The 15,744-nt window shown below is 42.8% G+C and overlaps 2 protein-coding genes across 3 annotated transcripts; one reads left to right on the top strand and one right to left on the bottom strand.

The window, feature by feature from the left end:
• The first annotated feature begins 830 nt into the window (after positions 1–830).
• Positions 831–6,641, top strand: LOC127005477 (stromal cell-derived factor 2-like). The gene is made up of 5 exons (XM_050874372.1): positions 831–1,235; positions 4,334–4,395; positions 4,845–4,978; positions 5,393–5,614; positions 5,836–6,641. The coding sequence occupies exons 1-5, from the start codon at positions 1,184–1,186 to the stop codon at positions 6,008–6,010; spliced, it is 645 nt and encodes a 214-aa protein (XP_050730329.1). The 5' UTR covers positions 831–1,183; the 3' UTR covers positions 6,011–6,641.
• Positions 6,642–6,981: 340 nt separating this feature from the next.
• Positions 6,982–13,263, bottom strand: LOC127005475 (protein bric-a-brac 1-like). Of its 2 annotated transcripts, none has more exons than XM_050874366.1 (8): positions 13,134–13,263; positions 10,718–10,929; positions 10,114–10,308; positions 9,819–9,953; positions 9,470–9,622; positions 8,930–9,215; positions 8,247–8,398; positions 6,982–7,795 (listed from the first exon to the last, which is right to left on the bottom strand). In XM_050874366.1, exons 2-8 carry the CDS (start codon positions 10,904–10,906, stop codon positions 7,553–7,555), a joined length of 1,353 nt encoding a protein of 450 aa, XP_050730323.1. In that variant the 5' UTR covers positions 10,907–10,929; positions 13,134–13,263; the 3' UTR covers positions 6,982–7,552. The 2 variants fall into 2 exon arrangements, with proteins under 2 accessions (XP_050730323.1, XP_050730324.1); XM_050874367.1 differs by lacking the exon at positions 13,134–13,263 and adding an exon at positions 12,973–13,118.
• Positions 13,264–15,744: the final 2,481 nt, after the last annotated feature.

Raw genomic sequence — 15,744 nt, 5'->3', positions numbered from 1 at the left:
CACTTCCTGCTGGGGCGGCCAATGGCGTGTCCGGGACTTGGCTCTATAGTGAACCCCGTCTTGTAGGAGAAAGTTGATCTAAAAAGCCATTTACAGACGCCCTACATACCATCTTGCATCTATATTGTCATGTAGTTTGGCTTTGGGGAGTAAATAATATATTGTCTAGTAATTAATGCAGCCATGAGATATATTGCTGGTGATATATGACAAAAATTTCCGTGTTGTTGGAATGATCAGCTGGTGTTGCATCATGGGCCAGGGAACATTACCACCGCTGGCACCTCTGGGCCCAGGGTGGCGGAGGCATGACGACCACTCGGGAAGCATTGATTTTCCTCATTGTGACGTCATGCTTGGCTCATCATTGCTATACAGTATAAATATGGCAAATCCGACCATTATCTAGTCGAACAGTTAAATAGGCATATGGATATTGTAACTACATAAATTTTCACATAGCCGAAAGTTTGGATAAAGTGTGAAGGCCTATATAGTGGCATAATATTCCTATAATCATGCTCACTTTCTTTTCCTTCAGACGATGACACTTACGTTATGGCTAAAACAAAAATTCCAAAGGTAATTATTCGTGGAACCCAAAGTAAATTAGTGGTTTTAATAAGAACAGTATGGCATGGCAGTTATCCAATAGGCCTACAAATCTTTCTGATATGTCTCTATGAGTGTATTTATACGTGAAACTCGGTAGTAACTGGTAATTCAAGTGTATGACTATTAACTAAACGGCGGAAGTTACGTAATTAGACTCTCTATTCCTTTATTACATTGACAGGGCAGTGGAAGCGAGGACCAATGAGGGCGGAGGACGTGTGTTATGGTGACGTCATCGCTGCCGCCACGGGGGAGGAAAGAAATAAAATATGAAAACTATATATTGCGACAGTGTATGATAGTGAGGAAAGGGGGAATATACCACCATTGAGAACTAGAGTGTGTGAGGAAATAGAGGATAGGCCCAAGAGGAGGAGGACCTAAGAAGCGATACAAGAAGTTAAGTCGAAGTCGAAGCCGAAGTCAGAAGAGGAAGAGGAGGACGTAAACACCTGACTGCCCGGCGCTGCCCTTTACATCACTGAGGAGCCCATTGCAGACAGTCAGGAGGGTTTATTCCACGGCCAGGGCGACCAGAGGGTGTCAGGGAGCCGCACACACACACAGGATGAGGCTGCAGGGAATACTGTGTCTGTGCTCCTTGCTGGCGTGTGTCAAAGGTAGGGTCAGGTCATTGGTCAGGCCGGATACCCTTCAGTTTTGACTTTTATTAGTATTTGGTGAAGCATACACACATTTACTATACATTCCATACTTAACTTAAACATCTGGCATTACAATACTTAATTACTTTTGTAACCCTGTGTACATTCCATACTTAACCTTCTGGCATTACAAAACTTACAATCCTTATCTACTATTGTGACCTTGTGTACATTCCTTAGTTAACTTAGCCTTCTGGCATACGCACATTTACGATTTACCAAGTATAACACATGGAGGTATAGGTCGCAGTTCGCAAAGTTCGGTTCGAGTACTTTAAGAGGGAGGGTCCAGGGGGGGCGCAGCCCCCCAAGGTTAGCAGGGGGGTCGAGGTTAGGTTATGTAAAGTTCGGTGAGAGTAATTTAAATATGCTCACCCACCCTAAAGAACCAATTTCAAGTGCATCATACATGTGGGGGGTTAGCGACGGTACGCTTGGTTAGCGATGTTACGCTTGGTTAGCGACATTACGCTTGGTTAGCGATGGTACGCTTGGTTAGCGATGGTACGCTTGGTTAGCGACGGTACACTTGGTTAGCGACAGTACACTTGGTTAGCGACGGTACGCTTGGTTAGCGATTAGCCCACGCATGTGAGACCAGGTCCACCATGTGTGGTTATTTATTTTTTAGAACATGCAGCCCAACGGCTGCAGTGCTGAGGGCTGTGTATAGCCCGAGCCCCGGATGAGCTTGAGTCATGGCTCAGAGCTGTTTTGGGGTGGTTAGCGATGCTACGCTTGGTTAGCGATGGTATGCTTGGTTAACGATGCTACACTGGGTTGCGATTAGCCCACGCATGTGAGAGTATATGTTAGGGATTTTCCTTAATTTCGAGAACAGGGAATTTTCCCTAATTTAGGGATTTTTCTAGCGATATTTTGGAAGCCCATTTTTCAGTGATTTTGCCTTCGGTAAAATTCTAGTGTTTGCCCATACTCCCCCCTCCCCCCCATACAAGCCTGGGGACCTGGTGGGAATGCGGGGTTTCGGGTGGGGGACACGAAATCCGTTGCATTCGCATTTTTTTTTTTTAGTGGGGGGGGATAAAAACTCCCTAAATTTAGGGAATTTTTCCTCCCACCACCACTAAAATAAGCGTTTGCGACGAATTTAGTGTTTCCCATACGAAAACCACGCACTCAGTGGATCCCCAAGCTTGCTTTGGGAGAGAAGCGTCGTGAACCCACCAAACGATGCTCACCTCACCATCTGGTGTGGCACTGGCGGCCATCTGTGCTCACATAAACCGCCTCCACCACACTCATGCCCTCTCACTAGTAGGTTGTCACCTCATCGCAAGGTTTCTGTCCTCCAAGTAGAGTCCGTGGCACCAAACACAGTGTATCTTCATTGTTTATCACTGACACAAGTAAAACCACCAGCTAGCCTGGATCCTCCAACACCGCGCCTTTAACACTACTGCAGCTTGTGCAGGAAGTGCAGGCTCTCGAACCTCTTGCCCGAGCTGTTCGAACACGTGAATCCTTACTGACCGGATTTTGAATCTGCTTCACGGGCTTGTATTCCCAGTATACAAGGTGATTGTGGATATTGACTCCGCGCCTCCAGAATACGATAATACGCCTCCATATATCATAGTAAAAAAAAAAAAGTACTTAAAAGTAAAGAAGCCGAATTAATCCCCTTCCCCCAACGATCTTCGGGGACCTGCGTGAACTCGGGGTATTTGGGTGGGGGAGCATATTTAAACTACTCCAACCAAACTTTATGACCTGCTAACGAGGGGGCTGCGCCCCCCCCCTGGACCCCCCCCCCCTCTTAAAAGTGCGTGTTCTAAAAAAAAAAATAACCACGCGTGGTGGACCTGGTCTCACATGCGTGGGCTAATGGCTAACTAAGCGTACCATCGGTAGTAGTATTAGGTAAAGGTGCGTGTTCTAAAAAAAAAATAACCACGCGTGGTGGACCTGGTCTCACATGCGTGGGCTAATGGCTAACTAAGCGTCCCATCGCCAACCAAGTGTACCATTGGAAATAGTATTAGGTAAAGGTGCGTGTTCCAAAAAAAAATAAAAATAACCACGCGTGGTCGACCTGGTCTCACCTCGCGTATCATTGCTAACCGGATCGTTGGCAACGCTGCTCATATTGCAATGGCGTCGCCATGTAAACACATCGTCTGTATGTATAATATGCCCTTAAGTACAATATGGAGGCGTAATATCGTATTTTCGAGGTGCGGAGTGATTTTCAATAATTACCTTGCATGGTTTCCGTACGTTGTAAAAAAAAAACAGGAATGTATGAAATTTCCCCACATCTAAGTAATTGTAAGGAATTTCCCTACATCTAGGGTATTTTTCAACCCCTCATAACTCAAAAGCTATGCATTTGCGACGCATTTCATGTTTACCACCGCATTCCCCGAAGTCTCAATGGCCCCCTAGCCAATTTTGGTTGCGAGGGGTGAGTATGGGCAAACACTAGAATAATACCTTGCCTCCTCCCCCCCAACAACCCCGATTCCCCACAGGTCCCCAGGCTTGTGTTGGGGGGTAGGGGGGGCTGGGTTGGTGGAGTGGGAGAAGTTGTTGTTCCCTAGTTTTACCGGGTGGGGGAGCGTATTTAAACTACTCCAACCGAACTTTACATAACCTCCTAAGCAGGGGGGGGCTGTGCCCCCCCTGGACCCCTGCCCCATTTATATGCAACTTATTTCTGTGAGGTATTTCAACACGGCTAACACATGCAGACCGAGGCTAGCTTTCATGAATATTATCCGAGGTATATATATATATATATATATATATATATATATATATATATATATATATATATATATATATATATATATATATATATATATATATATATATATATATATATATATATATATATATATATATATATATATATATATATATATATATATATATATATATATATATATATATATATATATATATATATATATATATATATATATATATGCACTGTGGCAATGTGGTCCACATGGGTAATAGGGAGTGTTAGTTTTATTTGTGTGAGGGCGTTGCTGGACTCACGAGGTTGACTGGGTTTCTTGTTTCAGGACGAGGGGTGCAGCATGTGACCTGTGGCTCTGTGGTGAAGCTGTACAACTCTTACTATAAGGTGGGTCTGGGTGTGCTGGCAGCATGTGGGAGAACGGCCTGTGTTGGGGTTGATGGTGGATGGGCAGTGATTATTGCATTTATAGCTGTCCTTGATTTTCAGCAGTAATTAAACCCAATCAGATAAAACCTAATCCAACCTGTTATTTAGTTACTGTCCTAATCTCAATATTGGCTGGAGTTACAATTGGTTTTATTAACATGCCCATCTCTCATTACCCATTATACAAAATACCTCTTTGTTGTCATGTATATCTTCAACTAACCTTCATATATATACCTCTTAAAAATAATATTTTATAAGGGTGAAAATTGTTATAAATCTACACTAAGATGGACAGTTGTAATCATTAATTTCATCACAAGCTGTTTCTCTTAGTTTCTTGAATCCATGTCCCATCTTAGAGCATTTGTGAGTCTAATGGTGAATGTTACCCATGTGTCTGGCAGGTGCGTCTCCACTCCCACGATGTCAAGTATGGGTCAGGGTCAGGTCAGCAGAGTGTCACCGGCACACCACAGCAGGAAGACCACAACTCCAACTGGCTCCTCAAGGGAACAGCCAAAAAATCTTGCAAACGAGGGTAAGATATCCTCTTGTTTTGATTTGGTCAACAATATCATAATGACTTTTCATAGACTTCATCATTATGGATGTGTAATGCATGTATTTTCAGTCAAGTTCATCTTATTGAATAAACTACTTATCATGGACAGTTTGCGGTGTATATCAACCGATATGTTTTCCATGAACAAGCTTTGAGGTATTATCCTTTTGATTATTATTTCATGCTTTGTCTTACTTGTATATAGCAAGTAGAGTGCAGCAGCCTTTTTTTTTTTTTTTTTTTTTTTTTCCCAGAAATACCATTTTCCAACACACTTTCCTTCCATTGCTAATTCTCATGCTTCCCCTCACATACTGAAGCAGCATTGAATTATAATTTTTGACTGAACTCATTAGCTTCATTGCAGTTTATGCCTTATCATATTCGTAGGGAGCCCGTGCAATGTGGCCAGACACTGCGATTGGAGCACTTAGCCACCAAGAGGAACCTTCACTCCCACCAGTTCTCGTCCCCGCTCTCTGACAAGCAGGAAATCTCAGCATTTGGGGAGGAGGGTGAAGGAGACTCTGGAGACGACTGGATGGTGATCTGCGATGGGGAGGCGTGGGACCGCAACCAAGATGTTATGCTGAGACATGTTGACACAGACATGTAAGTTGACTTTTGACAGATTCATCTATTTGGAGGTGGGCCATACTTTACTCATGTGGGAGGTCATTCAGAACAAAGGTTAATCCCATGCCCAGGTACGGTACAGTTTTCAGAGTGCTATGATTTATGGATATGGACGTACAGCCAATCACTAGGAATATATTATTTCAGGTACATTTTCAGAGCCTGGTAGTAATCTGTGACCTCCCTCCCTCTCGCAGGTACCTGGGGGTGACTGGGCAGCAGTACGGCCGCCCCATCCACGGCCAGAACGAGGTGGTAGGTTTGAACCGGCCGGGTGTGCAGGCCAAGTGGCTGACCATGGAGGGTGTGTTCATTAATCCTTCAGACCCCAGCGAGGATAACAGGATATTCCATGACCCTTCTGAGTTCTGATGCCGTTTGCCATGTAGCTCAAAGTGTGCGTGTGTGAGTACCGATTCTTGACTTTTTTACAGACAATAATTTATTTGAAAGACGTGGATCTTTTGGAAAAGTATTACGTACATTTGGTGAATAAATGTGAAAATAGTGTAGAATTGACTTATTTATGAATGCAAGATCTTTTCTATTTAGCATCAAAGATGCTCGTTCCAAGCCACTTGATGGTGGCGTGACAGACACCACAAGCAATTGATAGTATGGCAGCACCTGGTCGCCACAGTTTTGTACTTAGGAAGCAGCACATATTATTTATGGACGAGTATGTTTCCTGTAAAGACTATGACCTGTCCCTCATGCAGAAGGGTGTTATGTCATCCATTCATGTGTGCTGTGTGTGTACAGTAGGTCCACCATCACAACAATGGGGTGCCTGCTGGAGGGGTGGGAGGGAGCTGTGAAGGAGCAACTCAGGAGGACATGAAAGAACAAGAAAAATGTCAAGAGTTTCTTTTTTCCTTGACAGAAGGTTGAGTAAAGGTTTTGTCAGGTACAGTCATACTATTAAGTAAAAGTTTGTGAAAACCTCTACCCTTCACTCCTAAGATTTGTACACAAATGGACAAAAATAAACTACATGGTAGTATTTTGTGTTATATATTGAACAAAAAAATATTTATTTGCCACTAACTCAGTATAAAAATACATTTTTTGTTAGGTATTGGCAAAAGTTAAATTAACTTTAGACATGAGGCCCTATACTGATTTCAGAATAAATACAATTACACTATTATTACTTTGTGCATTACCATTCATATTAGTTACTGTGATGTCAATATAAAAAATTTCCCTCAGAGGACACTTCAGTAAGGCATTTTTTCCCAAAATGGAAGGCAAAAGGGGACCCTAAACAAGAGAACTCTGACGGTAAAGTTGCCACATCACATCACTGGCCAGACGCAGCACAGGGGCACACACGCCTCTGCACACTGGTTCCGTGAGGCCGCGCCACACACACCAAAATATTAAGGAATCTTTCTTATTAGTTTCTAAAAATATAACTTCACTATACAGTTATTTAGCTTTGTTGGTAAAGGGTAGGAAGTTATAATCAAAACATTATAATGCATCTGTTAAACCAAACTAAATAAACATCACTGGGAGGGAGTAAAGGAAGTTTTCAGAAAAGAAAAAAAAAAATTAAACAGCAGCTTCTTACTCAGAAGCTTTGTATTATAAAAAGTAAATGAGGTAACTCACTTTTTCCTTTCACACACTTTTTATCACTCCACTGCACCACTGCACACTTTCTCAGTCCATCCAATTAGGGAGACAAACCAACATGAAGTATAATATCACATGTCTGTATGGCAATATATCTGCACCTGAAGGCACTCCTGAAGCCGCTTCCTAAAAAGATGGTGACTTATCTCCTTCACACACATACACACACTCCTTACACACACATATTGTTAAATATTTTATAATACAAAGTTCTAATGTGGATGTGTTATCCCTGAATGGAAAAATATAGAAGTGGAATCATTCCAGCAAGTCTCACTTGCTCCCCTCCCCAGCATCTTTACTCTGGCTCTGTTCTGCCTCCTTGCCCTCACTACTGTCCTTCTTGGCCGGGTCATCCTCGTCCTTGTCCTTGTCCTTCTTGTTTTTGATGAGTTCCATGAGAGAGTCGATGCGGGTGGGCTGGGCGATCTGCAGCACCATGTGGGCCTCCTCCAGGATCAGCAGGCCATTGCGGGCGTCCCCCACTGCCAGGTTGTGTCGCCTGGTGACGTGCTCCTGTGGACACACCCAGCAACTCAGTACTCATGTTCATGGACACAAGCCTATGCAGGCAGGCATGAACACACACACACACTCCTCCAGGCAGTCTCCCAAGTGGAGGAGTTTCCCCAAGGGTATAAACCATCAAAACTATACATAGACTGAAAGACTAGGGGCAAGTACAAATGCAAGCTCATTTCATATAAATTGAAAAAAGTAAATAAATAAAATACACACAGGACAAATAAATTAGAAGTTTGAATTTCATATACCACAAAGTAAATATAAACCAGTATATCAAAGGAATTGGTCCTTTGATTCTTTGTCATTAAAACATCTAATCAAATGTACTCTTGCATCCTGAGGTCTTTGACAGTTGTCCTGATTATCTAACTCAAAACTAACAAACACCATTGCATGGGAGGTAAAAGAGGTACAGGACTGCACTCTAGGCAGCACAACTTACTGCCCAGTCCTGGTGCGAGGGCAGGATAGTGAAGCACCACTTGCAAGGCAGCTCAGGGGAGGAGGTGTGGTAGCCCTTGATGTGGCGCCTCCTGAAGCCCCAGGAAGTATATGCCTTCTCGCAGAATGGACAGGGATACGGCAGGTTTTGACCTGAACAAATGCCATGGTAATGATAACATATATAAGTGCTTTCTTTGAGTAAGTATAAGAACTGCAAAAGCAAAATAAGTTCTGAACAAGACTAAATGGAATACCTAACAAGCCAAATTAATTAGGATCAGACAATGACTTGAGTTTTACATGAATTAGAGTAGTACATACAGTTCCAAGGTGACTAAAGTCTTGGCAAAGCTGCCTTAAAGTTTGAGTGACTGAATGAAGTAAATGAGCAAGGAACATTATTGGCTCCTGATGTGGCCAACCCATCAGGAGTAGTTCTCTGGTAGACAGCATTAGAGCAAGGTGCTACAATCTGAGTGGTTAGTTCTTAAAAAAATAGATAACGAAACACCAGGAGGCACACAGCTACTGTCTGAAGCTTGCAAAGAGGTTATGAAGATAATACTTCAAACAAAATTAGGTGCCAATAAGAAGTTTGAACACTGCAGATGGATGGAAGGTCTCTGCTAGGACTACGAATGATGGTAGCCTATGGATGGGCTCTGATCAGACAATACTTACAAGAGGGGTCTTGTGGAAACTCTGGTTGAAGGTTAGCAGCAGCGGATGTTTTTTCATGGGAATTCCTTCTGGGAATGATGTGATGGCTGGCCTTCTCAGAGCCTTGGTGGGAGAGGAAGGCTGAGGGCACATTGACCGAGGTGGTGGCCACTCCAAGGTTCTTGAGGCTCACATCCGGCTGCTGCTCCATGAAGCTCACCTCAGGGGGGGGTGGCGGTGGTTCTAGCTCCTGCTCCAGCTCATCCTCAGGGTATTCGTCAGGTTCTAACTTCACCTCCAATAAGTTCTGCAGTTAAAGAAATAATGAGCCATAAGTTTGAAGACACTGAAAGTCTTGTAACTTTTAACCAGCCATCTTGTCCACTCCAAAGACGCCATAAATTTAGCACCTAGAAAAACTTTTCTTGCAATTGGGCAATGGGTGAGAGGGCAGGGCCCATGTGAGGGTTCAAGAGTTGGGAGCAGATCAAATAATAATTTTCCCTGTCCCAAGTATATATTTCTCCAAAGGAAATCATATAATGGTCCTCAGCAACTCACACGAATATCTCTCTTATTGTCTCCCTGATCCTCAAGAGTGTGGTCCTCCTCGGGAACTGTAGACCTCCTCTCCCGGTTGGGTGAGGACCTCCTGCGCTTGGCTGGAGGGGGTGGAGACTCATGGGCCCGTGATCTGGTCGACGGAGACTGTGCCTGTGGGGGATGTGAAAACAATCTCATTTTGAGGCACATTTGTGTGTTTAATGAAAATAACAAAGTACCCATATGAAAAATGGACTTAATATTTTTATAAAAAAGATCTGTACCTACACTTTAGTTGCAATATGTATACAAAACAAGAAAAAAAAATCATACCATGAGACACATTACACAAATACTTTTAACTTACTGTGGTGTGTGAAACTATTGGTACAGTTATTTCATTTGCGCTGCTGACTGCTGCAGCGACTGCTGCTGCTGCCGCAGCTACCACTGGATTAGAATGTGCCACCTCAGAGCCCGGCAGCAAGTCCTGGAACATTTCCTGCCACCATAGAAAAACAGACTATCAAGTTTCTATTCTGTACGTGTAATATTATTTTCTGACATGAATAATAGAATTTCAAGATCTTAACACCTTTATGATAACATCCCTGCAAACCCGTGTGTTAGATAGTGGCATTACAGGGAAAAGCAGGACGCACCTTTTCTATCCTTGCTCGGGCATTCTGTGTGTCGGTGAGGCCGCGCACCTGCAGGGCCTCGGCCAGCTTCATGAAGGTGTGGAGGCGAGTCTGGGACACGTTAACTTGACCTTCATACATGAAGGCAAGAACTGCTTCCAGGTCTTCTATGGGCACCTCTCGGAGGATGATCACCGGGTGGGGACAGGGGTTGTTCTGGCGGCAGCATAAAGCAGTGGTTGTGAGGCATACTGATTATATATATTTGTCAACTGGTATTTTCCGATCATAATGAAAACCAACTTAATCACTAACATGAACCACACAACACAGGTAGGAAAGTTATGTGTTCAGATTTCCCTCTGTGCCATAAGTTAACTGAATAGCAAAAATATCTCATTATCCGTAATGAGCCTAAAAAATAAAAATACTAAGCCTAAATACATTTACCAATATGGTAATGCTAGCAATATCTGAAAATACTAAATATGAGAAAATGCAATTCTAACAAATTCAATTCAATTTAGAAAGTAAATGCTTAAAAAGTAACAGATTCAAATATGCAGAAGGGTAAAACGCAAGATGAAACTTCAACATTTTTTCAATTAGCTGACACTCAACCCACCTTTAGTATGTCTCTGAAGTAAGGGCTACAGGCAGACAGGATGAGCTTGTGTGCCTTGAGCTGCATCCCATCAGCTGCCAATGTGACGTCTACAAAGTCGCCACCCTCGTGTAGCGTGTGCAGGGCGGCCGTCATCGTGGTGCCAAAGTTGTTCCATCGCAGGCAGAACTGCATGTCGCTACCCCCCATTGTGTTCCCTGGCTCTTGTGGACCTGTGGGGGGTGGTGATGATACATAATCTCTATATCTTGTTTCAGCTTTAAGAGAGTAAAGGGATGATGAAAAAACACATTGTAGACTATACTAAAAAATTGTGATGCCCCACTTTGTTAATGTACGTGAATGAATAGTAGGAAGATAGATGATTCAAGACAATAATATATAACTATGATGAAAATGCAACATCTGGAGACCATGAGAAACTTTTAAGGAGGTTAGCAAGTCAAATATTTGTGTTGGTGGTGATGGTAGCTAAGGTGGCAATGGTAATGATACAGACAAATAATAATGGTGGTACTGAGGGAATGGTTTTGGTGATGGTATGGAAATTGTGGTGGTAATGATAGTAAGGCTATGGTGATGTTATGGAATGATGACTGGAAACTATATGAGCAATGGTAATGGTATCAAAGGGGGGGACGGTGAAGGTGGCAATAGGAATGGGGGAGATGGTAATGGTGACTATGATAATGGGAGAGATAGTAATGATGATATTGGTAGCAATGCAAAGAACTGGTGATGGCAGGCAAAGTAGAGATATATGAATGCAATAGTCATGGTGGTGATGGGAGGTGATGTAATGTGAGACGGATACAATGCTGTTGCTGATGCCACTCATGTCAGCACATAATGGGGAATGCTCAGAAGGCGTGGGAGAGCTTTATCTGTACCCTTAACCACGCCCACACGCCCTTATCAGTTGCAGAGGCGGGAGGGGCAGCAGGGTAGAAGTAGGAAGGTATGGGCTGATTGGACACTTTGGTAATTTTGGAGAGTCACTCCGCACCTCCATATTATAGTTAAGGGACAAAATACATGTCCCTCAACCATAATCTAAAGGCGCAAGTAATTAAAAGTAAAGAAAAAGGCCTAATCTCCTTCCCCTAACGATCTTGGGGGACCTGTGGGAAATCTGGGGTTTTGGGTGGGGGAGTATATTTAAACTACTCCAACCAAACTTTACCCCCCTCAACCCGACCCACATGTACGATGTGCCGGTAAAACTAGAGAAGTACAACAGTGAGACCTTGGAAAGGTTATTATTCTCGTGGGGGCAATATTGGAGGCGCGTAGTGAATCTCCATATTTACCGACACTTTGTTGACAGGGTAGGATTTGACACTCCCCCCAGCCCTGCCAGACACGCCCTTTACATGCCCTTTTTAATCCTTCCACGCCCACACCCACACGCTCCCACAGGTGGCAGGGGATGACTGGTCACACTGCACGGTTTGTTTACAGTGCAGACTTGACTCTTCCCTACCCTGCCAGACACGCCCTTCTTACACCCTTTTCACACCTACTCCCACGCCCTTCATGCCCTCACCGGTGGGCACTAGAGGCCACCAATTCAAGATCCTAATGCACCACACTGAAATGGAAGCTCAGGCAATTTTTCTCACGTCAGGTGATTCGGCATTGGAACTCCTTGCCCTCTGATGTGGTTAATGCTCCCAGCCTTCCAACTTTTAAGTCTAGGCTACAGTTATTTCTGATTGATGAACTGTCCTCCTTTTAATACCTATTTCTAACTATTTCTCTTATGACTTCTAATTCTATTGTTCATTTCTAATATTATAAGCTGAAGTTATGTCATTTTAATTGGCAGACACACTCAACCAGTCACTATGTGTTAATTGTATGAGAAGTGCTGCCTGCTCGCCTGACTGGAGTGTCTGGCTGTTACTTTTGGGCCTTGGCTTCCCTGCCCAGTCTAGGTGAGGGATGGGAGGGGCAGGAGGCAAGGGGCGGCAGGGTAGAAGTAGGAAGGTATGGGCTGATTGGACACTTTGTTGACAGGGTAGATTTGACACTCCTCCCAGCCCTGCCAGACACGCCCTTCAACGCCCTTTTTAATCCTTCCACGCCCAAACGCCCTCACCGGTGACAGGGGCGGCAGGGGTTACGTGGTCACACTGCACACTTTGTTTACATGGCAGACTTGACACTCCTCCCTACCCTGCCAGACACGCCCTTCTTACACTCTTCTCACATTTACTCCCACGCCATTCACGCCCACGCCCACACACCCTTACCGGTGGCAGGGGTAGGCTGGGCACACTGCACACTTTGTTTACAGGGCAGACTTGACACTCCTCCCAGTCCTGCCAGACACGCCCTTCCCACGCCCTTTCCAAGCCTACTCCCACGCTCTTTACGCCCACGCCTTCTCCTTCTGACTTTCTTTTATCCTTACCGCGGCGTATAATCTGTAAATGGCTCCCAAATTATCTGATTCACTGTCCAGGCTCCTGCGAAGATGTGTTTACAAAAAAGTTATTACGGGGCGTGTTCGGGTGTGTGGCTGTGGCTTGGGTGATTCTTCCTCTGGTGTTTGTGCTTAATTTTATGTGTTTTATGTGTTAATCACTGTATTTTGTGACGCTTTTAGATGTTTATTGCTGACTTGTATCGGTAGTGTGAGGCTGTGAGGGATTTAAAAGCGTCCATCATGTTATTTCAGTCATAATTCCTCCTGTTTGTGCTCTGTTTTATGTGTTTTACGTATTAATTACTGTATTTTGTGACGTTTTTAGATGTTTATTGCTAACTTGTATCTGTAGGGTGAGGTTACGAGGGATTTAAAAGCGTCCATCATGTTATTTCAGTCATAATTCCTCCTGTTTGTGCTCTGTTTTACGTGTTTTATGTATTAATTACTGTATTTTGTGACGTTTTTAGATGTTTATTGCTAACTTTTATCTGTAGTGTGGGGCTGTAAGGAATTTAAAAGCATCTATCATGTTATTTCATTCATATGGGTGATAAGGCGATCGAGATACGGGATTTACATGTATTAATAGTTGTATAATCACACTCTGTCCTGCCTGGGGGTTGGGATGGCATGTTCCTCCCTTCTCCCTTGTTGTTTACCTGCAATAATAAACTATCAATCAATCAATCAAGTATGTCATGTTAATTTCAGCCATTGTCAGGTTTAATTGATAAGGATACAGCCTTCAGATATTATTTTTGCAAACATATAATGGGAAAAACGATGCAATGGGTTAACAATGTAGAGTGACTGATTGATTGATATATTGGTGAGGTATTTATTTCTGAAGACGTGTCAATTAATGCAAAGAAGTCAAGATTGTGAGGCCTTCATATACCTTTCTATTTTTTACGGGCATGATAGCAAAGACGACGTAAGGTAGCCTATTCATATAGTGATTGATTAATTGATAAGTTAAAATTTATTGTTGATTTTCACAACTAAGGAGAAGGGAGGAGCATGTCACTCTTTCCCCCAGGCAGTACATAGTGTAGGTAGCATACAGAATAGGATGATATAAAACTATTGTGTGTCGTGGTAAGATAGTTATTTGTATATACATGTGATAACAACGCAAGGAAGTCAAAACCGAAGCTCCGGACGCGGCCTTCAGATGGCGGAACGCTTCAGACAGGTGAGCCGCGCGCCGCGTACCTGGTCAAAATAATCCCTATTCAGTGCTCATGTGGCAGGGGAGGTGCAAGTGTGGGTAGTTTCATGCTTATTCTCTTCCTAATAACCTAAAACAGTCTTGGTGGGGCTAATAAACACGTCAGATAAAGTTTGCAGATTGCCCAGTCACGTATAATCTTCTGTCAAATTAAGTGTATTTACTGTAATTAGGTGGCAGGGGAGGTGCAAGTGTGAGTAGTTTCATGCTTATTCTCTTCCTAATAACCTAAAACAGTCTTGGTGGGGCTTATAAACACGTCATAAAGTTTGCAGATTAAATGCCCCGTCACGTATACGTATTTCTTTTTTACGATAATTTAATGTCAAATGAAGTGTATTTACTGTAAATAGCGACGTGTTTCTGTTTTGGATTGTACAGTAAAGGCTATCGTGTTATTCGTAAGGATCGAAGGACAAATTATAATAGTTTGGGTAAGTTAACAACAGGCGCCTCAATCGTCTGCTGGGAATCTCAAAGGAATACCATAGATGACGTAATGATAGGGGCCGTAAGGGAATCCAACACTCCAGGGCCATCAGTGTCATCATCAGCCATCCCCCCCCCCCTCTCTCTCTCTCTCTCTCTCTCTCTCTGTTTTAATTTAATCTCCCCTCCTGACATTTACGATTTCTGTGTTGTAGCTATACTTACATAATCTTATCAGTTTTAATTCACACATGATAAACCTATATACCTATGTCAACTTATTTTTTATTCATTATTCGTCATTAGCATATATTTTGTCTTTTAATCCATATATAAATAAGAAAGAACTTGTCATCCACCTTATAATATTTCTAGGCTGCCATATTCTATAGTCCTACGTATAATATGACCTGCCAAAGCAATTTCCTCGTTCCTAATCATTAAAATATATCTCCAACCTTAATTTCCATTGACGATTACTTCATCTACCATACAGAAACTAAAATAACTTGCTATATACCTCCCTTCCCCTTTGTTGTATAGGCCTACCTACAACAATTAATAAACTATCAATCAATCAATGCCTTAATATTTATTCTTGGGTTGCCACTGCTCTCATTCCTACACATACATTTATAACATTCCCAACGCCCACGCATTAATAAAACACCTCTAATCTTTCTTCTGTTAACGAAAACTAAAGAAAAAAACGAAAAAATATAACATAACCCTCCCACACATCCATATCGAACTATTGCCACTGGTCTCATTCCTATACATACATATATAACATTCCCAACGCCCATGCATTAAAAAAAAACACCCCTAACCTTTCCTCTGTTAACGAAAACTAAAGAAAAAAACGAGAAAAAATAACATAACCCACCCACACATCCATATAAGCCTATTATAAGGTATCGAACTCCCTCCATT

This window comes from Eriocheir sinensis, chromosome 30 (genome assembly GCF_024679095.1).
Source record: "Eriocheir sinensis breed Jianghai 21 chromosome 30, ASM2467909v1, whole genome shotgun sequence".
NCBI classification, from domain to species: domain Eukaryota; kingdom Metazoa; phylum Arthropoda; class Malacostraca; order Decapoda; family Varunidae; genus Eriocheir; species Eriocheir sinensis.
The sequence above is the reverse complement of the archived record's forward strand: the minus strand, read 5'-3'. Positions and strand labels throughout refer to the sequence as shown.

What these genes read in the sequence shown, in the direction of transcription:
- LOC127005477 (XM_050874372.1), top strand. Translation starts at nt 1,184, where the DNA reads ATGAGGCTGCAGGGAATACTGTGTCTGTGCTCCTTGCTGGCGTGTGTC. An exon ending in CTTGCTGGCGTGTGTCAAAG is followed by an intron (nt 1,236 to 4,333) that starts GTAGGGTCAGGT and finishes TTCTTGTTTCAG; the next exon opens with GACGAGGGGTGCAGCATGTG. An exon ending in AGACATGTTGACACAGACAT is followed by an intron (nt 5,615 to 5,835) that starts GTAAGTTGACTT and finishes TCCCTCTCGCAG; the next exon opens with GTACCTGGGGGTGACTGGGC.
- LOC127005475 (XM_050874366.1), bottom strand. Translation starts at nt 10,906, where the DNA reads ATGGGGGGTAGCGACATGCAGTTCTGCCTGCGATGGAACAACTTTGGC. An exon ending in CCCGAGCAAGGATAGAAAAG is followed by an intron (nt 9,954 to 10,113) that starts GTGCGTCCTGCT and finishes CTATGGTGGCAG; the next exon opens with GAAATGTTCCAGGACTTGCT. An exon ending in ACAATAAGAGAGATATTCGT is followed by an intron (nt 9,216 to 9,469) that starts GTGAGTTGCTGA and finishes CTTTAACTGCAG; the next exon opens with AACTTATTGGAGGTGAAGTT.